The 14927-nt window shown below is 40.2% G+C and overlaps 1 protein-coding gene and 1 long non-coding RNA gene across 2 annotated transcripts in view; one reads left to right on the forward strand and one right to left on the reverse strand.

Moving 5' to 3' along the window:
* IPCEF1 (interaction protein for cytohesin exchange factors 1) overlaps nt 1-7372 on the forward strand; it is a 382557-nt gene extending 375185 nt beyond the window's left edge. Inside the window, exons 10-12 of the mRNA XM_040430126.1 lie at nt 1049-1349; nt 3689-3864; nt 6300-7372. Coding sequence (XP_040286060.1) covers nt 1049-1349; nt 3689-3864; nt 6300-6473 — 651 coding nt within the window. The 3' untranslated portion in view covers nt 6474-7372. The remainder of the gene's footprint in view (nt 1-1048; nt 1350-3688; nt 3865-6299) is intronic.
* Nucleotides 7373-13447: 6075 nt separating this feature from the next.
* LOC120997280 lies at nt 13448-14665 on the reverse strand. The gene is made up of 3 exons (XR_005778137.1): nt 13726-14665; nt 13632-13635; nt 13448-13488 (listed from the first exon to the last, which is right to left on the reverse strand). It is a non-coding gene; the product is annotated as an uncharacterized LOC120997280 (long non-coding RNA).
* Between the last annotated feature and the right edge of the window lie 262 nt (nt 14666-14927).

Below are 14927 nucleotides of genomic sequence, written 5' to 3' on the forward strand. Positions count from 1 at the left end.
GGATGAGGTGACGGTCAATGATTTGAGCAGGCACATTGTTCCGATCACCACCCGCCGGGCGGCGGTGATCGGAAATACACATGACGTACCGGTACATCATGTGTCCGGAAGAGGTTAAAAGTCAATGGAGGATGGATCCATTTTCTATTATGGCAGATTGTGTCAGAGAAAAGGGATCTGTCTTGCTCCGCATCCCAGGACGGAAAGCAAACTACAACATGTTGCGTTTGCTCTCCGGTATGGGAACGCAACTAAACGGAACAGAATGCATTTTGGAGCTTTCTGTTCTGTTTAGTTCAGTTTTTTTCCAATTGACAATGAATGGGGACAAAACTGAAGCATTTGTTTCTGGTATTAAGCCCCTATGACAGTTCTCAATACCGGAGAACTAAAATGCTACTGTGAAAGTAGCCTTATACTTTTTACCATTTATATAATTGAAGAACATTTTAGGGTTAGTTTTACACTCTTTGGCCATTAATCTCTCGGTCTTTAGTTTGGCTGCTTTTATTTGTCTTTTACATATTCTATTTTTTTCCTTATAGTTTTTGAATGCTTCCTCGCTACCCTCCTGTTTTAGTGATTTAAATTCTTTCATCAATATTAAAATCCTAGAAATCCCCTTTATGTTCCATTTGTTACACTTTCTTTCTCTTTTTCCTTAGCAAGCTCTGATCTGCTAAACAATAGTTAAAGCTAATGGACTAAAAAACAGTCTTTCAGTTGTTACCTTTAGAAAACCAGTACTACCAATGACTGCATCAGTTGCATAAAATTTAACATTTTGTAGAGCCCACAATTTGTTTTCATGTGATTTCTATGTACAGAGTTGGCTCCAATATTACTTGGAACACATGAGCTTCCTTTGTACAACAAAAAAAATATTTAGAAATCTATCACAGTTGTTGCTCATAAAAATCCACATACTTTTGGTATGTGAGATGGTACACAGTAATGTAATCTTTGTTTCTTTTCACATAATGCCCAAAAAGTTTATCAACTAAGATAAATTCTGATTGCTCTAATTTTATTACTTATTTGCTTGCAGGCAAAACATAATTCACCCTCAATTTCTTCTGAACTTGCCATACCACTACATGTAAGTTCTCTAGCCCACAACTCTGGATCATCACTGTGTATCATGGAATATCAAGAAAAAGTATTACATCGTCCCATAACAAACAGTTCATCAGCTCCTGAACTTGAGAAATTGTTTGTAGAACAGAATCTGTACCAAAATAAAGATGTTAGAATGTTAAATGCTGACTTTAAGATGCAAGTAGAGGAACCAGAATTAAACATGAGCTTGTCATCCATGGTTACAGAGGGTCTACATATGAAAGCAAAAGGTAAGCATGACAGCAACAAAGCGGAATAAATAAAATACAAACATAAACAAACCAGTAAAGGAAATTATTCAATCGCCAAAATAATACACAATATCAAAGTCAGAACCTTCATCATGTTCAATCAATACATCTAAAATGTTGTCCCAGACTAGAGCCATGTATTGCACATTCACACATTATACAATGAACCGTTGCTGATGAGCATAAGTTTATAAACATGAAGTTCTTTGAATATGTTTTGATCAAATTTGTAAGTCCACTTGTCACTGCCACATTACCTCAACCTCTTTCGAGTGGCTCATTTAGGGCGTAACGGGAGAGGGACAATTCAGTGACATTATAGCACTTCTTCTGCCAAGATAAGCCCCCTTGGCTCTGGGCCACCCCACAGCACCACAGCCACAACAGCCACCCTGTTCTATTGTACCATGTTGTGAAGCTTGTCTTTTACCTTAAATGGTTCTCTGGGAATTAAGAAAATACAATTATTGAAAATACATAAATATTACTTCATTATAAACACTTTCCTAAATAGCTTTCATCATTTATAATGACTTGTTTTCTCTAGGGGACAAGCATCAGGAGAAATAAAATGGCGGCTCTGCTGCTAGCACAGAGGAAGTCGGTCACAGCTGGGACGGGATACATTAGAGGTTCAGTGCTGTAAAGAGCTCTCTCAGCCTGTCTGGCTGTAATAAGTTACCATCTTACATACAGCTGATAAGATGTCAGCTGTGTGTGGTAATGGAGCAAAGTGAAAGGAGAGGAGGACGGACACGGCAGATTGTTGTAGGGCTGTGGTAATGTAGCAGACTGCTGCTACTCATTAGCCACATACCCCACCCATCCGTCCTCCTCTCTCTACTTTCACTTCACTCCATTACCACACACAGCTGACATCTTATCAGCTGTATATAAGATGGTCTTTAGCTAACTGCACTGAACATCTGATATATCCCATCCCAGCTGTGTTATGAGGACGGGCTTTCTCTGTGCTAGCAGCATAGCTGCCATTTTATTTTTTTTGTCTGTAGAGAAAACAAGACATTATAAATAATGAAAGCTATTTAGGAAAGTGTTTATAATGAAGTCATATTTATGTATTTTCAGTAATTGCTTTTTTGTTAATTCCCGGAGAATCCCTTTAAAGGGACACTGACAGGCCCAATAAGCATATTTAGTTATATATATGACAGTACAGGTATTATCAAGTGTATTAAAATCATCTAAGTATCCCCCCTGTCCACCTTATAAATACCGAAAACGAAAGTTTTATAACCTGCTTGTCTCGTCTCCAGTCTGCCCAAGGGGCGGCGTTTCATCTCAAAATGCGCCCATCCAGCCGCTCCCAACTGCCGTTCTGAAGCCCCGCCCAGCTCATCAGTATTCACTTCGCTGGGCGGCGGCTACAACTCTCCCCGACTCAAGATCCTGTGCATGGCCAATTCAATCCTCTGGGCATGTCCTCCGTCTAATCTTCAGCGCATGCGCCTGGCCGGGGTCACATCACACCTGCGTACAGACAGTCTGCGTCTTAGAGGCCGCTGCAGCCTCTGCTTTATGCGCATGCGCCGGGCACTTGAGTCGGGGAGAGTTGTAGCCGCCGCCCAGCGAAGTGAATATTGGTGAGCTGGGCGGGGCTTCAGAACGGCAGTTGAGAGCGGCTGGCTGGGCGCATTTTGAGATGAAACGCCACCCCTTGGGCAGATTGGTGACGAGACAGGCAGGTTATAAAACTTTCGTTTTCGGTATTTATAAGGTGGACAGGGGGGATACTTAGATGATTTTAATACACTTGATAATACCTGTACTGTCATATATATACCTAAATATGCTTATTGGGCCTGTCAGTGTCCCTTTAACTATACATAGATGAACAGTTCATTTTACTAGGGTGTAGTATGTTTAAAAGCTGATTAGCCACTTTCCAAAGTGTCATAGATACATAATCCACTCCTACTTTTGAAAAAACTGCATTAAAAACCTGAATGTGTGGCAGTATCCTTACAGTAGAATTTAATAGATTCCTCAATTTATTCAAATGAAAATATGGACAAGAAAAGAAAAGAAAAAAAGCAAAACCAAAGCAAAAGTCAACAAATGACCCTGCGTGTGAACAAACTCTTTTGTGCAATTGGAAATACATAGTACTAAACACAACAGTATAAAAGCATGTCATTTCATTAATGATCTTCTCAATTTCCAGAGTGCGTCTATCGAGTATGATTATATACTGGTCACACTTTGAGTTCATGGTGCTGTGTGTGAGTGTGTGTGGTATTGTAATGACAATGCCATTTTATTGCCTTAATATTCCTATTCTCTTCTGCAAAATGAAGATGATGATGAAATGGAGAAATTATACAAATCTCTAGAAGAAGCTAGTCTATCACCAATTGGAGATCGTCGACCCTCTTCGAAAATTGAACTAAGAAAGTCTTTTATTAAACGCAGCAAAAACCCTTCAATCAATGAAAAACTGCACAAAATCAGGACTTTGAACAGCACTCTAAAGGTAAGGTTAATTATGTTCTAATATTAACCCTTTGGCACAAATGGATGTAGCTGTAAGTCCAGATTGCATGGAGGTTTCTGCAATCAGACGTACAGCTACATCCAAATGGTTACTGTATGCTGAGACACGATTAAGTGTCACAGTCCCAGAGTATCCACTGTTAGAGACAGCGGAGGCACTGAAAAAGCCGGCAAGAGACCAATTAGAGTGGTTCCTTGCCGGCGATCACTTGGATTGGTTAGTCTGTAGAGACTAACCAATCAGAGCCTAGAACAGTTAAAACTGCAGTTTTCAGGCTCTGATCTCCACCATTTGAGACCTGAGTAAAGGTAATGGCTGTCCCCTCTGTGCGTCTTCTGTGACGCCATTGCACCCCCTCAGTGCCCCCCAATGATCGAGATGTTATTGGCTTAGTGACTAAGCCACCTTCATGAGCAGTAGGTCTCACCTGTAACATATATGGGGACACTCTGCTGCAACGGCAAGGATCAGTGCTGGCAACGATCCCAGCCATTAAACCCCTTAGATGCAGCGGTCAGTAGCCACCACAGCATCTATGGGGTTAAGAGAGGGAAGGGGCTCCCTCTCTCCCCCATGGAACCGCCGTGCTGCGATGGCAGCATCCCAATGGTTGCCATGGCAGGCAGAGGCCTTACAAAATCCTCCAGGTTTGTCATGTACTTAAGCCGGCCAGGCCAGAGGCAGGGTCTGATCAGGTCTAGTGTCAGTGTAAAACTGACAGTACAGTGCATTGCCATAGATGACTATTGCAGTGCACTGTACAGCAATCAGACCCACTTGATGTTCAATAATCAAGTGGAACTTGGTAAACAAAAAAAAAGGAAAAAAATAAATAAAACATAAATAAATCACTTTTTTCTCATAACCCCTGATTTATAATTGGACGAAAAAAAAAAAAAAAAAAGTACAAATAATTGATTTCGCTGCATCTATAATGATTATCACTTTACTTATCCTGCATGGTGAAAGCGGTATAAAAAAAAAAGAAAAACACTGACAGAATTGCTGTTTTTGTCACCTTTGGTATACAAAGCGATCAAAAAGACTTATGTACCCCAAAATGGTACCAATAAAAACTACACACAAAAAACAAGCACTCAGACGATTGGGGGAAAAATAAAAAAAGTTATGGATGTTAGTATATGGCAATGCAAAATACAATTTATTTTTAATAAAAAAATATTTTCTGATGCAAAAGATAAAAAGACTATATAAATTTGGTATCGCTATAATCGTCTCAACCCACAGAATAAAGTTATTATATCATATATACTGCATGGAGAACCCCATAAAAAATAAAAGTAAAAAACACTGACAAGAATGGAAGTTTTGCATATCTCAACTCCCAAAAAATAAAAAATAAACTATCAAAAAGTCATATGTACCCCAAAATGGTACCAATTAAATCAACTAAAATGTTAGAAAATCCAGGTGCCTCTCCTTCCCTTCTGAATGCTGCCAGTTTACGACCACATATTGGGTGTTTCTGTGAACTGCAGAATCAGGGTAATAAAAATTGAGGTTTGTTTTGCTATTACTATAGGAAAAAATTGATTGAAATGAAAAACCTGTACAAAAAATGACATATTTAAATTTCGCCTCCATTTGGTTCTATTCCTGTGGAACATCTAAAGGGTTAACAAAGTTTCAAAAATCAGTTTTGAATAATTTGAGGAGTATAGTTTCTAAAATGGGGTCATTTATGGGTGGTTTCTATTATGTAAGTCCCACAAAGTGACTTCATAATTGAATTTGTCCTTAAAAAAGCCAGTCTTTAAAATTTAGAAAAAAAAATGACATTTACAAATTGATGCCAACTTAAAGTAGACAGAAATTTTCATTATTTATTTTAGCACAAGGCCGTATCATAACAAAAAGGGAAAAACATGAAAAGGGTCTGAAGACTTTCCAAATGCATTTTATATATAATGCCTTAAAGCCCGCAAATCTGTCAGTTCAACACAGTCACAGTCTGATAAGCTCAATGAATAATTTTGCCTCAGACATTGAACATTTTGCTGTAGGTGCAAAAGTATGTGCTTTATAATAAATAATAAGTGTTGAAGGGGTTGGAGTCTTTCTGTTCGGCCTAGTCAATATGACAGTGTTTGGTCAGTCATGTCCATCAGTAATTTTGAGCCATAACCAGAATCAGGTCAAAAACACAGAACAGGTGCAAATCTTTCCAATATACCGTATCTCTCTGTACGCTCCACTTCTGTTTTTAGCTCACAATTATAACTGAAATCACTGAAACATCGGCCAAGCTACTGATGTGTGAACTAGGCCTTGAAAACAGACTTACAATGAATGTGCATCTCAAATAATTTAGTATTGTATTTTTATTTTAACAGTAGAATATGATGCAGATTTATGTAATATTAATATTAAGATTTCTATGTTTTTTTGACAAGTGCAAAGAACATGACCTGGCGATGATTAACCAACTCCTGGAAAGTGGTGAAATCACAAGTGAAAAATACAGAGAATGGAAAGATAATAATACATTACTATTTCAAGATCTATACTCATCACCTTGTGTTCAAGTCTCTGCTGACAATACAACACTAGAAACACCATTCAGTTGAGCATTACTCCTAAGGATTAACGCATATTTTTATTTATTTTAAAGCTTGTACATATTTTCCCCCTTTTCAAAATTATTTAAACACTGCAATGAAGATGACCAAAGGATGTTTATTCTCGGCATACCCTTTGTATCTTTTATATATTCGCTGTCCTTCGCACCAGAGGCTAGAATCTCCTGGAATAAGTTCTGGAAAAGATCAGTAGTTATGACATCCTCACTTTCCACATGTACAATGCATTTTTATAAATCTTTGTTGGACTTGGACAAGTGTCATGTGATCAATAAAGTATTACCTTTCCTTTGGACTGGATCAGATCAACATATGGTACTTCTTAGGAAAGCTGAAAGTAAATGAAGAGGACTTTGAAAAAGGAAGGTTAATGGGACACTCTTGAAGACAGGTCATCAGTATAGAATATTTGGAAAACCCCTTTAAATATTATAACCCCAAGCTGCATTCCCAATTCTGATGGATGCCATTGGAAACAACCAGCTTATTAGATGCTTTCCTAACAACTTAAGCTGGCCATAAACGTTAGATAGCTGTTGGCCAAACACTCCTCCTGACCCTTCCAAAAAAATGTATGCTCAGCTGAGTGCATGTGCTCCCAATATGGAAATAAGGGAAATAGGCCATTGCCAGATATCTCTGCCAGCAGCGTAACTCCCTTGAGAACAAACAAAAAAATCATGCATGTTGAAAAGGTGACCCACACTTCCTTCATCCAGCATCTGCAATCAGGGGAAAGTCAGGACACCCTCTTACTCACTATGTGGTTGGGTCATGCTGAACTTGGCGAGTTGGGGCAACATTCACTTAATGTGTATGATTGGCCAGCTTTAGCCAAGTGCCCATAATGTAATGGGGAAATTTGTCTCTCCACCATTAGATTACTGCACATTTTCAGAATTCTCATCCATGTGCTGCGTAATTAAACTGTAGCAGAAAAGCTGCGGTATTGCGGCTTTGAACTCAGCAGCATGTCAATTCAAACAGTGGATTTCTCTTGCAGACTTCACCCTTGTCAATGCAGTGGGTGAAATTTGCTGTCTTTTTCCACAGCAAAAAATTGTGTTGTTTGATGCAGAAAAGCAGCAAAAACTGCAGCAGAATTTTCCGCCACGTGTCCCTGGCCGTAACATGCAAGGACTATAGTCATAGAATATACTGTATGTCATATATGTCATATAAGTATTTGGTAAAATGGGGTCAGAAGGTGGACACATCATTTATAAAAAGTGGAAACACTGCGGGGGACATTTATCAACACCGGCTTATTGCAGGCTGGTCTTGATTCCCCCTGTGCTGCTGGAGGATGGGCATGCCTCTCATACATTTGGAGCATCTCCTGGCTGGGCTACATCTGACGGCAGTCTCGTAGCTGCTATAGTCTTGTTCATGCCAGAATACTGGCGAGAAGAAAGATAAATGTGGCAGGCCTGCAGCACCCCCTGCGCCCCGCTGGCGGCACGGCCCATTTATACGCCACTTTGGAAAAGTGGCACATTTTGCAACACAAATGGATGTCAACAAAAATGTACAACCTATTTACACCACAAAAGTGACGGAAATAGATTATTAAATGTCCCCCTTCAATCTATTACTTTGTTATATAATGAATATGCAGTCATGGACTGTGTCTACTTGCATGTGTGTCAGTCACTTCGTATATTTATACCAGCGAGGCCACAATGTTTTGAAATTTTCATTTTTCTTATGGTAGTCAATCAGATGCCTTTAATGTGTACTGTATGTACTTTATTTATTGTCAGGTTGTTGTTGAACAGACATCACTGTGATAATTTTATGGCCCAAAGAGCATTTCTAGTGGACAGATATCAATCGCATATGAATATTATTTTCCTGATATTTCCTTTTTACAAATTAAGGGCTCTTTCACACGAGTGAGTTTTCCATCTGGTTGCGATGCATGTAGTGAACACAAAGCATCCAGACTGAATTCTAATCCTGACCTATTCATTTCAATGGATATGTGTACATGAGTGCTGTTTTTCATGCATCATCTTTGTGGACAGGAAAAATCACAGCATGTTCTATATTGTGTGTCTTTCATTCAGCTCTGGTTCCATAGAAATGAATGGGGCTTGCGTGAAAAACAGAAGGCATCTGGATGTAATGCGTTTTTCACTAATGGTTGCTAAGGGGAACACGCACATGAAAAACGCTTATAATCCGGATACAACCTGGATGGGAAAAAAGGCACACTGACCGCAATTGTAGAAAAAACTGCATGCAAAATAATCAGTTTTTCTCTAAACAGATCCTGAAACAATCTATATCGCTCATGTGAAGGAGGCCTTATGTATACAGGGTCATAAACCTTTACAGACCTCAATCTCATACAAAGTTAAATATAAACACGAGAAACCCTGCCTATAGAAGTTTTCAGTGAATAGTGTGGATTTTGGATGGAAATTGGCAGGTATCACCCTCATCATTGCAAAGGCTGAAATGAGCATCATAATTTGACGCGATTTAAAATATGCACCGTACGTCAAGTTATGCGAGGATTTTGTTGTGGGATGACATTTGTAAACATCTTTGCTATAAGGCTGGTTTCACAAGGGCGTTGCGGGTGCGTTGCGGGAACATGCACGATTTTTCCCCACGAGTGCAAATCGTTTTCATGCATTTTGCACGCGCGTGAGAAAAATCGGCATGTTTGGTACCCAGACCCAAACCCGGACTTCTTCACAGAAGTTCGGGTTTGGGTTCAGTATTCTGTAAATTTTATTATTTTCCCTTATAACATGGCACATAATTTTTCCCTACCCTAACCGCTGGTGAGGCTTCCGGCGCATGCGCAGTGTCGGCAGGTGTCCAGCTAACTGCTGTGAAATTTCCCTACCCCGTTGTTGTGCGCCTGCGCGGCATGGCACACCTCCTCACGTCATGTCCGGTGCGGCCGCGTCACAGCAGGAAGTTGCATGAAAAACGCACAATATAGAGCATGCTGCGATTTTCACGCAACGCACAAGTGATGCGTGAAAATCACCGCTTATTTGCACAGCCCCTTAGAAATGAATGGGTCCGGATTCAGTGCGGGTGCAATGCGTTTACCTCACGCATTGCACCCGCTCGGAAATCTCACCCGTGTGAAAGAAGCCTAAGGGCGCCTTCACACGCTGCGGATTTTGTTTCAGAATTTTCCATTCATTTGAATGAGGCTGCAAGCACATGGATTTCTGCAAACCCCATTCGGATTTTTAATCGCAGAATTTTCGGCAACAAAATTTGCAGTGTACAGTGCACCCTAAGGCCTCTTTCACACGGGCGTTGCGGAAAAATGTGCGGGTGCGTTGCGGGAACACCCGCGATTTTTCCGCGCGAGTGCAAAACATTGTAATGCGTTTTGCACTCGCGTGAGAAAAATCGCGCGTGTTTGGTACCCAAACCCGAACTTCTTCACAGAAGTTCGGGCTTGGGATCGGTGTTCTGTAAATAGTATTATTTTCCCTTATAACATGGTTATAAGGGAAAATAATAGCATTCTGAATACAGAATGCATAGTAAAACAGCGCTGGAGGGGGTTAAAAAAAAACAAAAACATTTAACTCACCTTAATCCACTTGCTCGCGATGCGGGCATCTCCGTCTGACTCTTTTACTGTATAGGACCTGTGGAGAGCATTAACTATAGTTTAAGGACCTGGGATGACGTCACTCTGGTCATCACATGGTATGTCACATGATCTTTTACCATGGTGAATCACCATGGTAAAAGATCATGTGACGTACCATGTGATGACCGGAGTGACGTCATCCCAGGTCCTTAAACTATAGTTAATGCTCTCCACAGGTCCTATACAGTAAAAGAGTCAGACGGAGATGCCCGCATCGCGAACAAGTGGATTAAGGTGAGTTAAATGATTTTTTATTTTTTTTAACCCCTCCAGCGCTGTTTTACTATGCATTCTGTATTCAGAATGCTATTATTTTCCCTTATAACCATGTTATAAGGGAAAATAATAAGGTTCGGGTCTCCATCCCGATCGTCTCCTAGCAACTGTGCGTGAAAATCGCACCGCATCCGCACTTGCTTGCGGATGCTTGCGATTTTCACGCAACCCCATTCATTTCTATGGGGCCTGCGTTACGTGAAAAACGCACAAAGAGGAGCATGCTGCGATTTTCACGCAACGCAAAAGTGATGTGTGAAAATCACCGCTCGTGTGAACAGCCCCATAGAAATGAATGGGTCAGTATTCAGTGCGGGTGCAATGCGTTCACCTCCCACATCGCATCCGCGCGGAATACTCGCTCGTGTGAAAGGGGCCTAACTGTTTACTTTGCAGATTTTACACATGCAAATTTGCTGCGTAAAATCAGCAGTGCATATGCTATGTATGGCTATACCATTACAATCTTGAATTGCAGAATAGCTTCAGATATTTGGGGTCAATTATTAAGAAGCATACTCCAGTTTTTGGCGCAAAAAAAAGTACCAAGACCCCATTTTACGACTTTTTTAAAGCCCATGTCACAACATTTTGTCACACAGGTGTTTTTACAGCGTCCTGTCCACTTAGGAGTGGTGAGGGAATGGCAAGAGACAGGACATTTGCCTCTGCAAATTTACTAACATTTACGCCAGGCATAAAAGAGTAGTGAAAACTTGTAATAAGGCTTCAAGCACTCAAATGTATTTTCTATTCGTGTCCGATCATTTCTATGGGTTCGCAATAAAAACGGACCACACATGGATGTCATTTGTGTGCTGTCCACAACCTTGTGTCTGTTCTGCAAAAAGATAACACGTGTCCTATTCTTGGCTGCAAAATTTAAATGGGTCTGCAAAATAAAACTGATGCAACACGGATGTCATTCGTGTTTTGTGGACAGATACGGTCGTGTGCAGGAAGCCTAAAGTAGGGCCTTTATACAGCAGCGCAAGGGCTATCAAAGACTGGCATAAGAAGCTGATCTTTGGTAAATAACCCCCATTCTGTGCAGCAATACTGCAAAAATCTGCATGGAAATCTGCAGCTGCACATCTGAACCAAATCATGGATTTCAGGTGACGGGCAAAAAATAAAATACTTACTTTTCGCAGCTATTCTATGGCTCACTTGCCTGAACTGATGACAGTGTCTGTACAACCCAGCTTCCTGCGATGATGTCTCGGCCCACGTGACCACAACAGTTTGTGATTGGTTGCATATATCACATAGAGGCAGTGGCATAGCGTGGGTCCCCCCCAAAACTGTGGACATGCCCCCTTTTTACAGATAATGTAGTACTGTCACCTGCAGTCCTATGTAACACCACAGTCATAACTCTCTTAGTACAGATAATGTAGTAGATGGGGGAGGAGACCCTAGAATTTAGAACATGCACATTGTGACCTGAACCTTGGGGCTAGGCTGCTGTAGTGTGGGCCAAATTCTCAATCCACGCCCCTCCTTCACACAGCAGACACTTGGGCTAATGTCTGCAATCAGTGATTGTGAGTTCTCTTGGGCAGGGTCCTCTCCCCCTCTGTACCAGTCTGTTACAAAGTTCATGCACATTGTACTTGTGGCGTTTTATATTTTGTATGTATACCTCCTCTTAGATGTACAGTGCAATGGAATTAATGGTGTTTTAAAATAAATAACTCCGATCACAGACATTTAACCCCTCATAGCTTGTTCAAATGTGACCACGGCATCCGAGAGGCTTTTCCCCTGGAGGGATGAGCTCCTGGGGCTGGCACAGCTGTTGGTTGTTCCTAATATCCTGTGTCTCTCTGAAGAAACCCATGGTATTAGACCTGTAGTTTCTATGGGGGCCTGCAGGTGGCCAGTCTCCATAGAAAAATAGTGAATTCCTCAGAATCTGCTGAGTAACATCACAACAGAATATGATAAAAGCAATCTAAAGATTAAATCTAAAAAGTTTTAAAAATATATAAAAATCACCCCTCTCTATTATAAAAATAAACCAGCTGCATCCCAAAATGTCCAAACTATTAAAATATAAATGTATTTATCCTGTACGGTGATTGCCATACTGGAAAAATAGAATCAAAACAGTCGATCTGCATTTTTTTTTCATTGCTTCTCCTCCCAAAATTTTAATAAAAAGTGATCATAAAGTCATACACACCCCAAAATGGTATCACTAAAAACTACAGGTCACCTCCCAAAAATGAGCCCTTATATAGCTCCGTAGACAAAAATATAAAAACTTTATGGGGGATTAGACTATGGCGATCAAAAGAAGAAAAAAAATCCCAAAATTTGTATTTATTTTTTAAAGAAAAACAATACAAATGTATTATCGTTGTAGTTTTACTGACCCAGAGAATGAAGAGCATAGGTCAGTTTTACTGCATAGGCAACGCCCTAAACTCATAAAACTGTGGTGGAATTGTGTGGTTTTTTTTCCCCTCAGGTTCTCAATACAATAGTAAATGGTGCCATTAGAACCTACAACTTGTCCCTCAAAAAACAAGTCCTCATATGGCTTCAATGGGACGGCTCTATCTGTTCAAGTGAATACTACAGAGCCGCCCCGCTGCTCACCACTACAATTGCTGGGGTGAAAAGATGAGCAGAGCAGGCAGTGCTTGTATGAGCGCTGCCTTCTCTTTAAACAGCTGATCGGCGACGGTGCACTGAGTCGGAACCCGACGGATGTGATATTGATGACCTATCCTGAGGATAGGTCATCAATGGTAAAAAGTGGACAACCTCTTTAAGGCCATTTTCACACAGTCAGTATTTGATCAGTATTTTTCAGTTATACTTCTTTTGTATGTAGATTCCACTGCTGGTTTTGGCCTGATTGTCAGGATCCATGATAACTCTTCTGTGATCCCTGCACTTTAACCCCCCAGATACCTTAGGCACTAGAATGCCTGTAAAAATCCCTATACACTGTAATACAGACATATTACAGTGTGTAGTACAAGTGATCTAGTAATTGCAGATACAAGTCCCTTAAGGGGACATAGAAGTAAATATACTTTATATATAGTTGAATGAAGTTTTAAAATATGTAAAAAGAAACTAATTTTAAAAGTCTGAAAAACCTGACCTCTTACTATCATTCTCCAGGTCAGTATACTTACAGCGATACCACATTTATATAGTTTTACTTAAATATAAATTTTGGAAAAACATTTTTCTTTGAACCGCCATGTCTAGATCACATAACTTTTTTTATATTTCTGTCTATGGAGCTGTTTGAGGGCTTATTTTTCCAGGGCAATCTGTAGTTTTTATCGATACCATTTTGGTAATAACAAAATAGCGAATTGGCCATTATCTCACTGTACGGCATAAATGCGTCTATATTTTAATAGTATGGGAATTTGGGGACGAGGACGCTTATGATTTTTATTAATTGTTTACTGTGGGGGAGTTGAATTATATATATATATATTTTTTACTTTTTACACATTAATTCCCCTTGAGGGACTTGAACATGCATTCATTAGAGAGCTTGTCCCTTAGACTACAATGAATTAACATATATTTCTGCCATCTGCAGGCCTCCATAGGAACTATTGTTGTAGGTCAGTAGAACTAAGGCTACTACAAGGAATGCACAGCTCCCCCAATTGCCGCAGAAAGCGTTAAAGTTATATTATACATTAGAGGTACCCCAAAAAGGTGGCATTAAAATGCAACTCATCCCACAAAATAGTCCTTACCAGCCTCTTTATTCTGCATAGATTGATTCTGTTCCTGGCACTTCTGGATCATGTGCCCTGCAGTCTGCTCACCAGACTAATACAGCATCTGCTGTGTCAGTTTGAAGTGAGATTCTCTATGTACCTCTATGACATGCTCATTGAGGCTCTCATAGACCTACATAGAGAATTTTACATATGGCTAACACAGCAGACCCTGCATCAGTGCAGTGGTTAGATGGCAATAAGAGGCCAGTAAGGGCTTTCACTGTACCAACCTAACCATTACAAATGGGGGGATGTCCAATAAAAAAAATAAGTCTGATTTGCTTTTTTAAAGAGATTAAATGAAGTGTGAATGTGTTTGGTCATTAAAAGATACTAAATACACCATAAATAATACAGATATTCTAATTGTAATACAGATGTAAATACAGGTTGTACTGACATCTAGTGTCCAACATGAACATTGCAATCTAGATCCATACTGAAAAGTTTTCAAGTAGACTTTGGATGCAAAATAATACAACCGCATGCATCCGTTCAGAACAGATCCAGTGGGGGACGGATCCGTTTTCTATTGTGCCATATTGTGTCAGTGAAAACGGATCCATCCTCATTGACTTACATTGTGTGTCAGGACGGATCCGTTTTCTACTGTGCCATATTGTGTCAGTGAAAACGGATCCATCCTCATTGACTTACATTGTAAGTCAGGACGGATCCGTTTGCCTCCGCATCGTCAGGTGGACACCAAAACGTTGCAAGTAGTGTTTTGGTGTCCTCCTCTAGAGCGGAATGGAGGCAAACTGA

The sequence above is a fragment of the Bufo bufo genome, chromosome 4 (assembly GCF_905171765.1).
Source record: "Bufo bufo chromosome 4, aBufBuf1.1, whole genome shotgun sequence".
Lineage (NCBI taxonomy): Eukaryota > Metazoa > Chordata > Amphibia > Anura > Bufonidae > Bufo > Bufo bufo.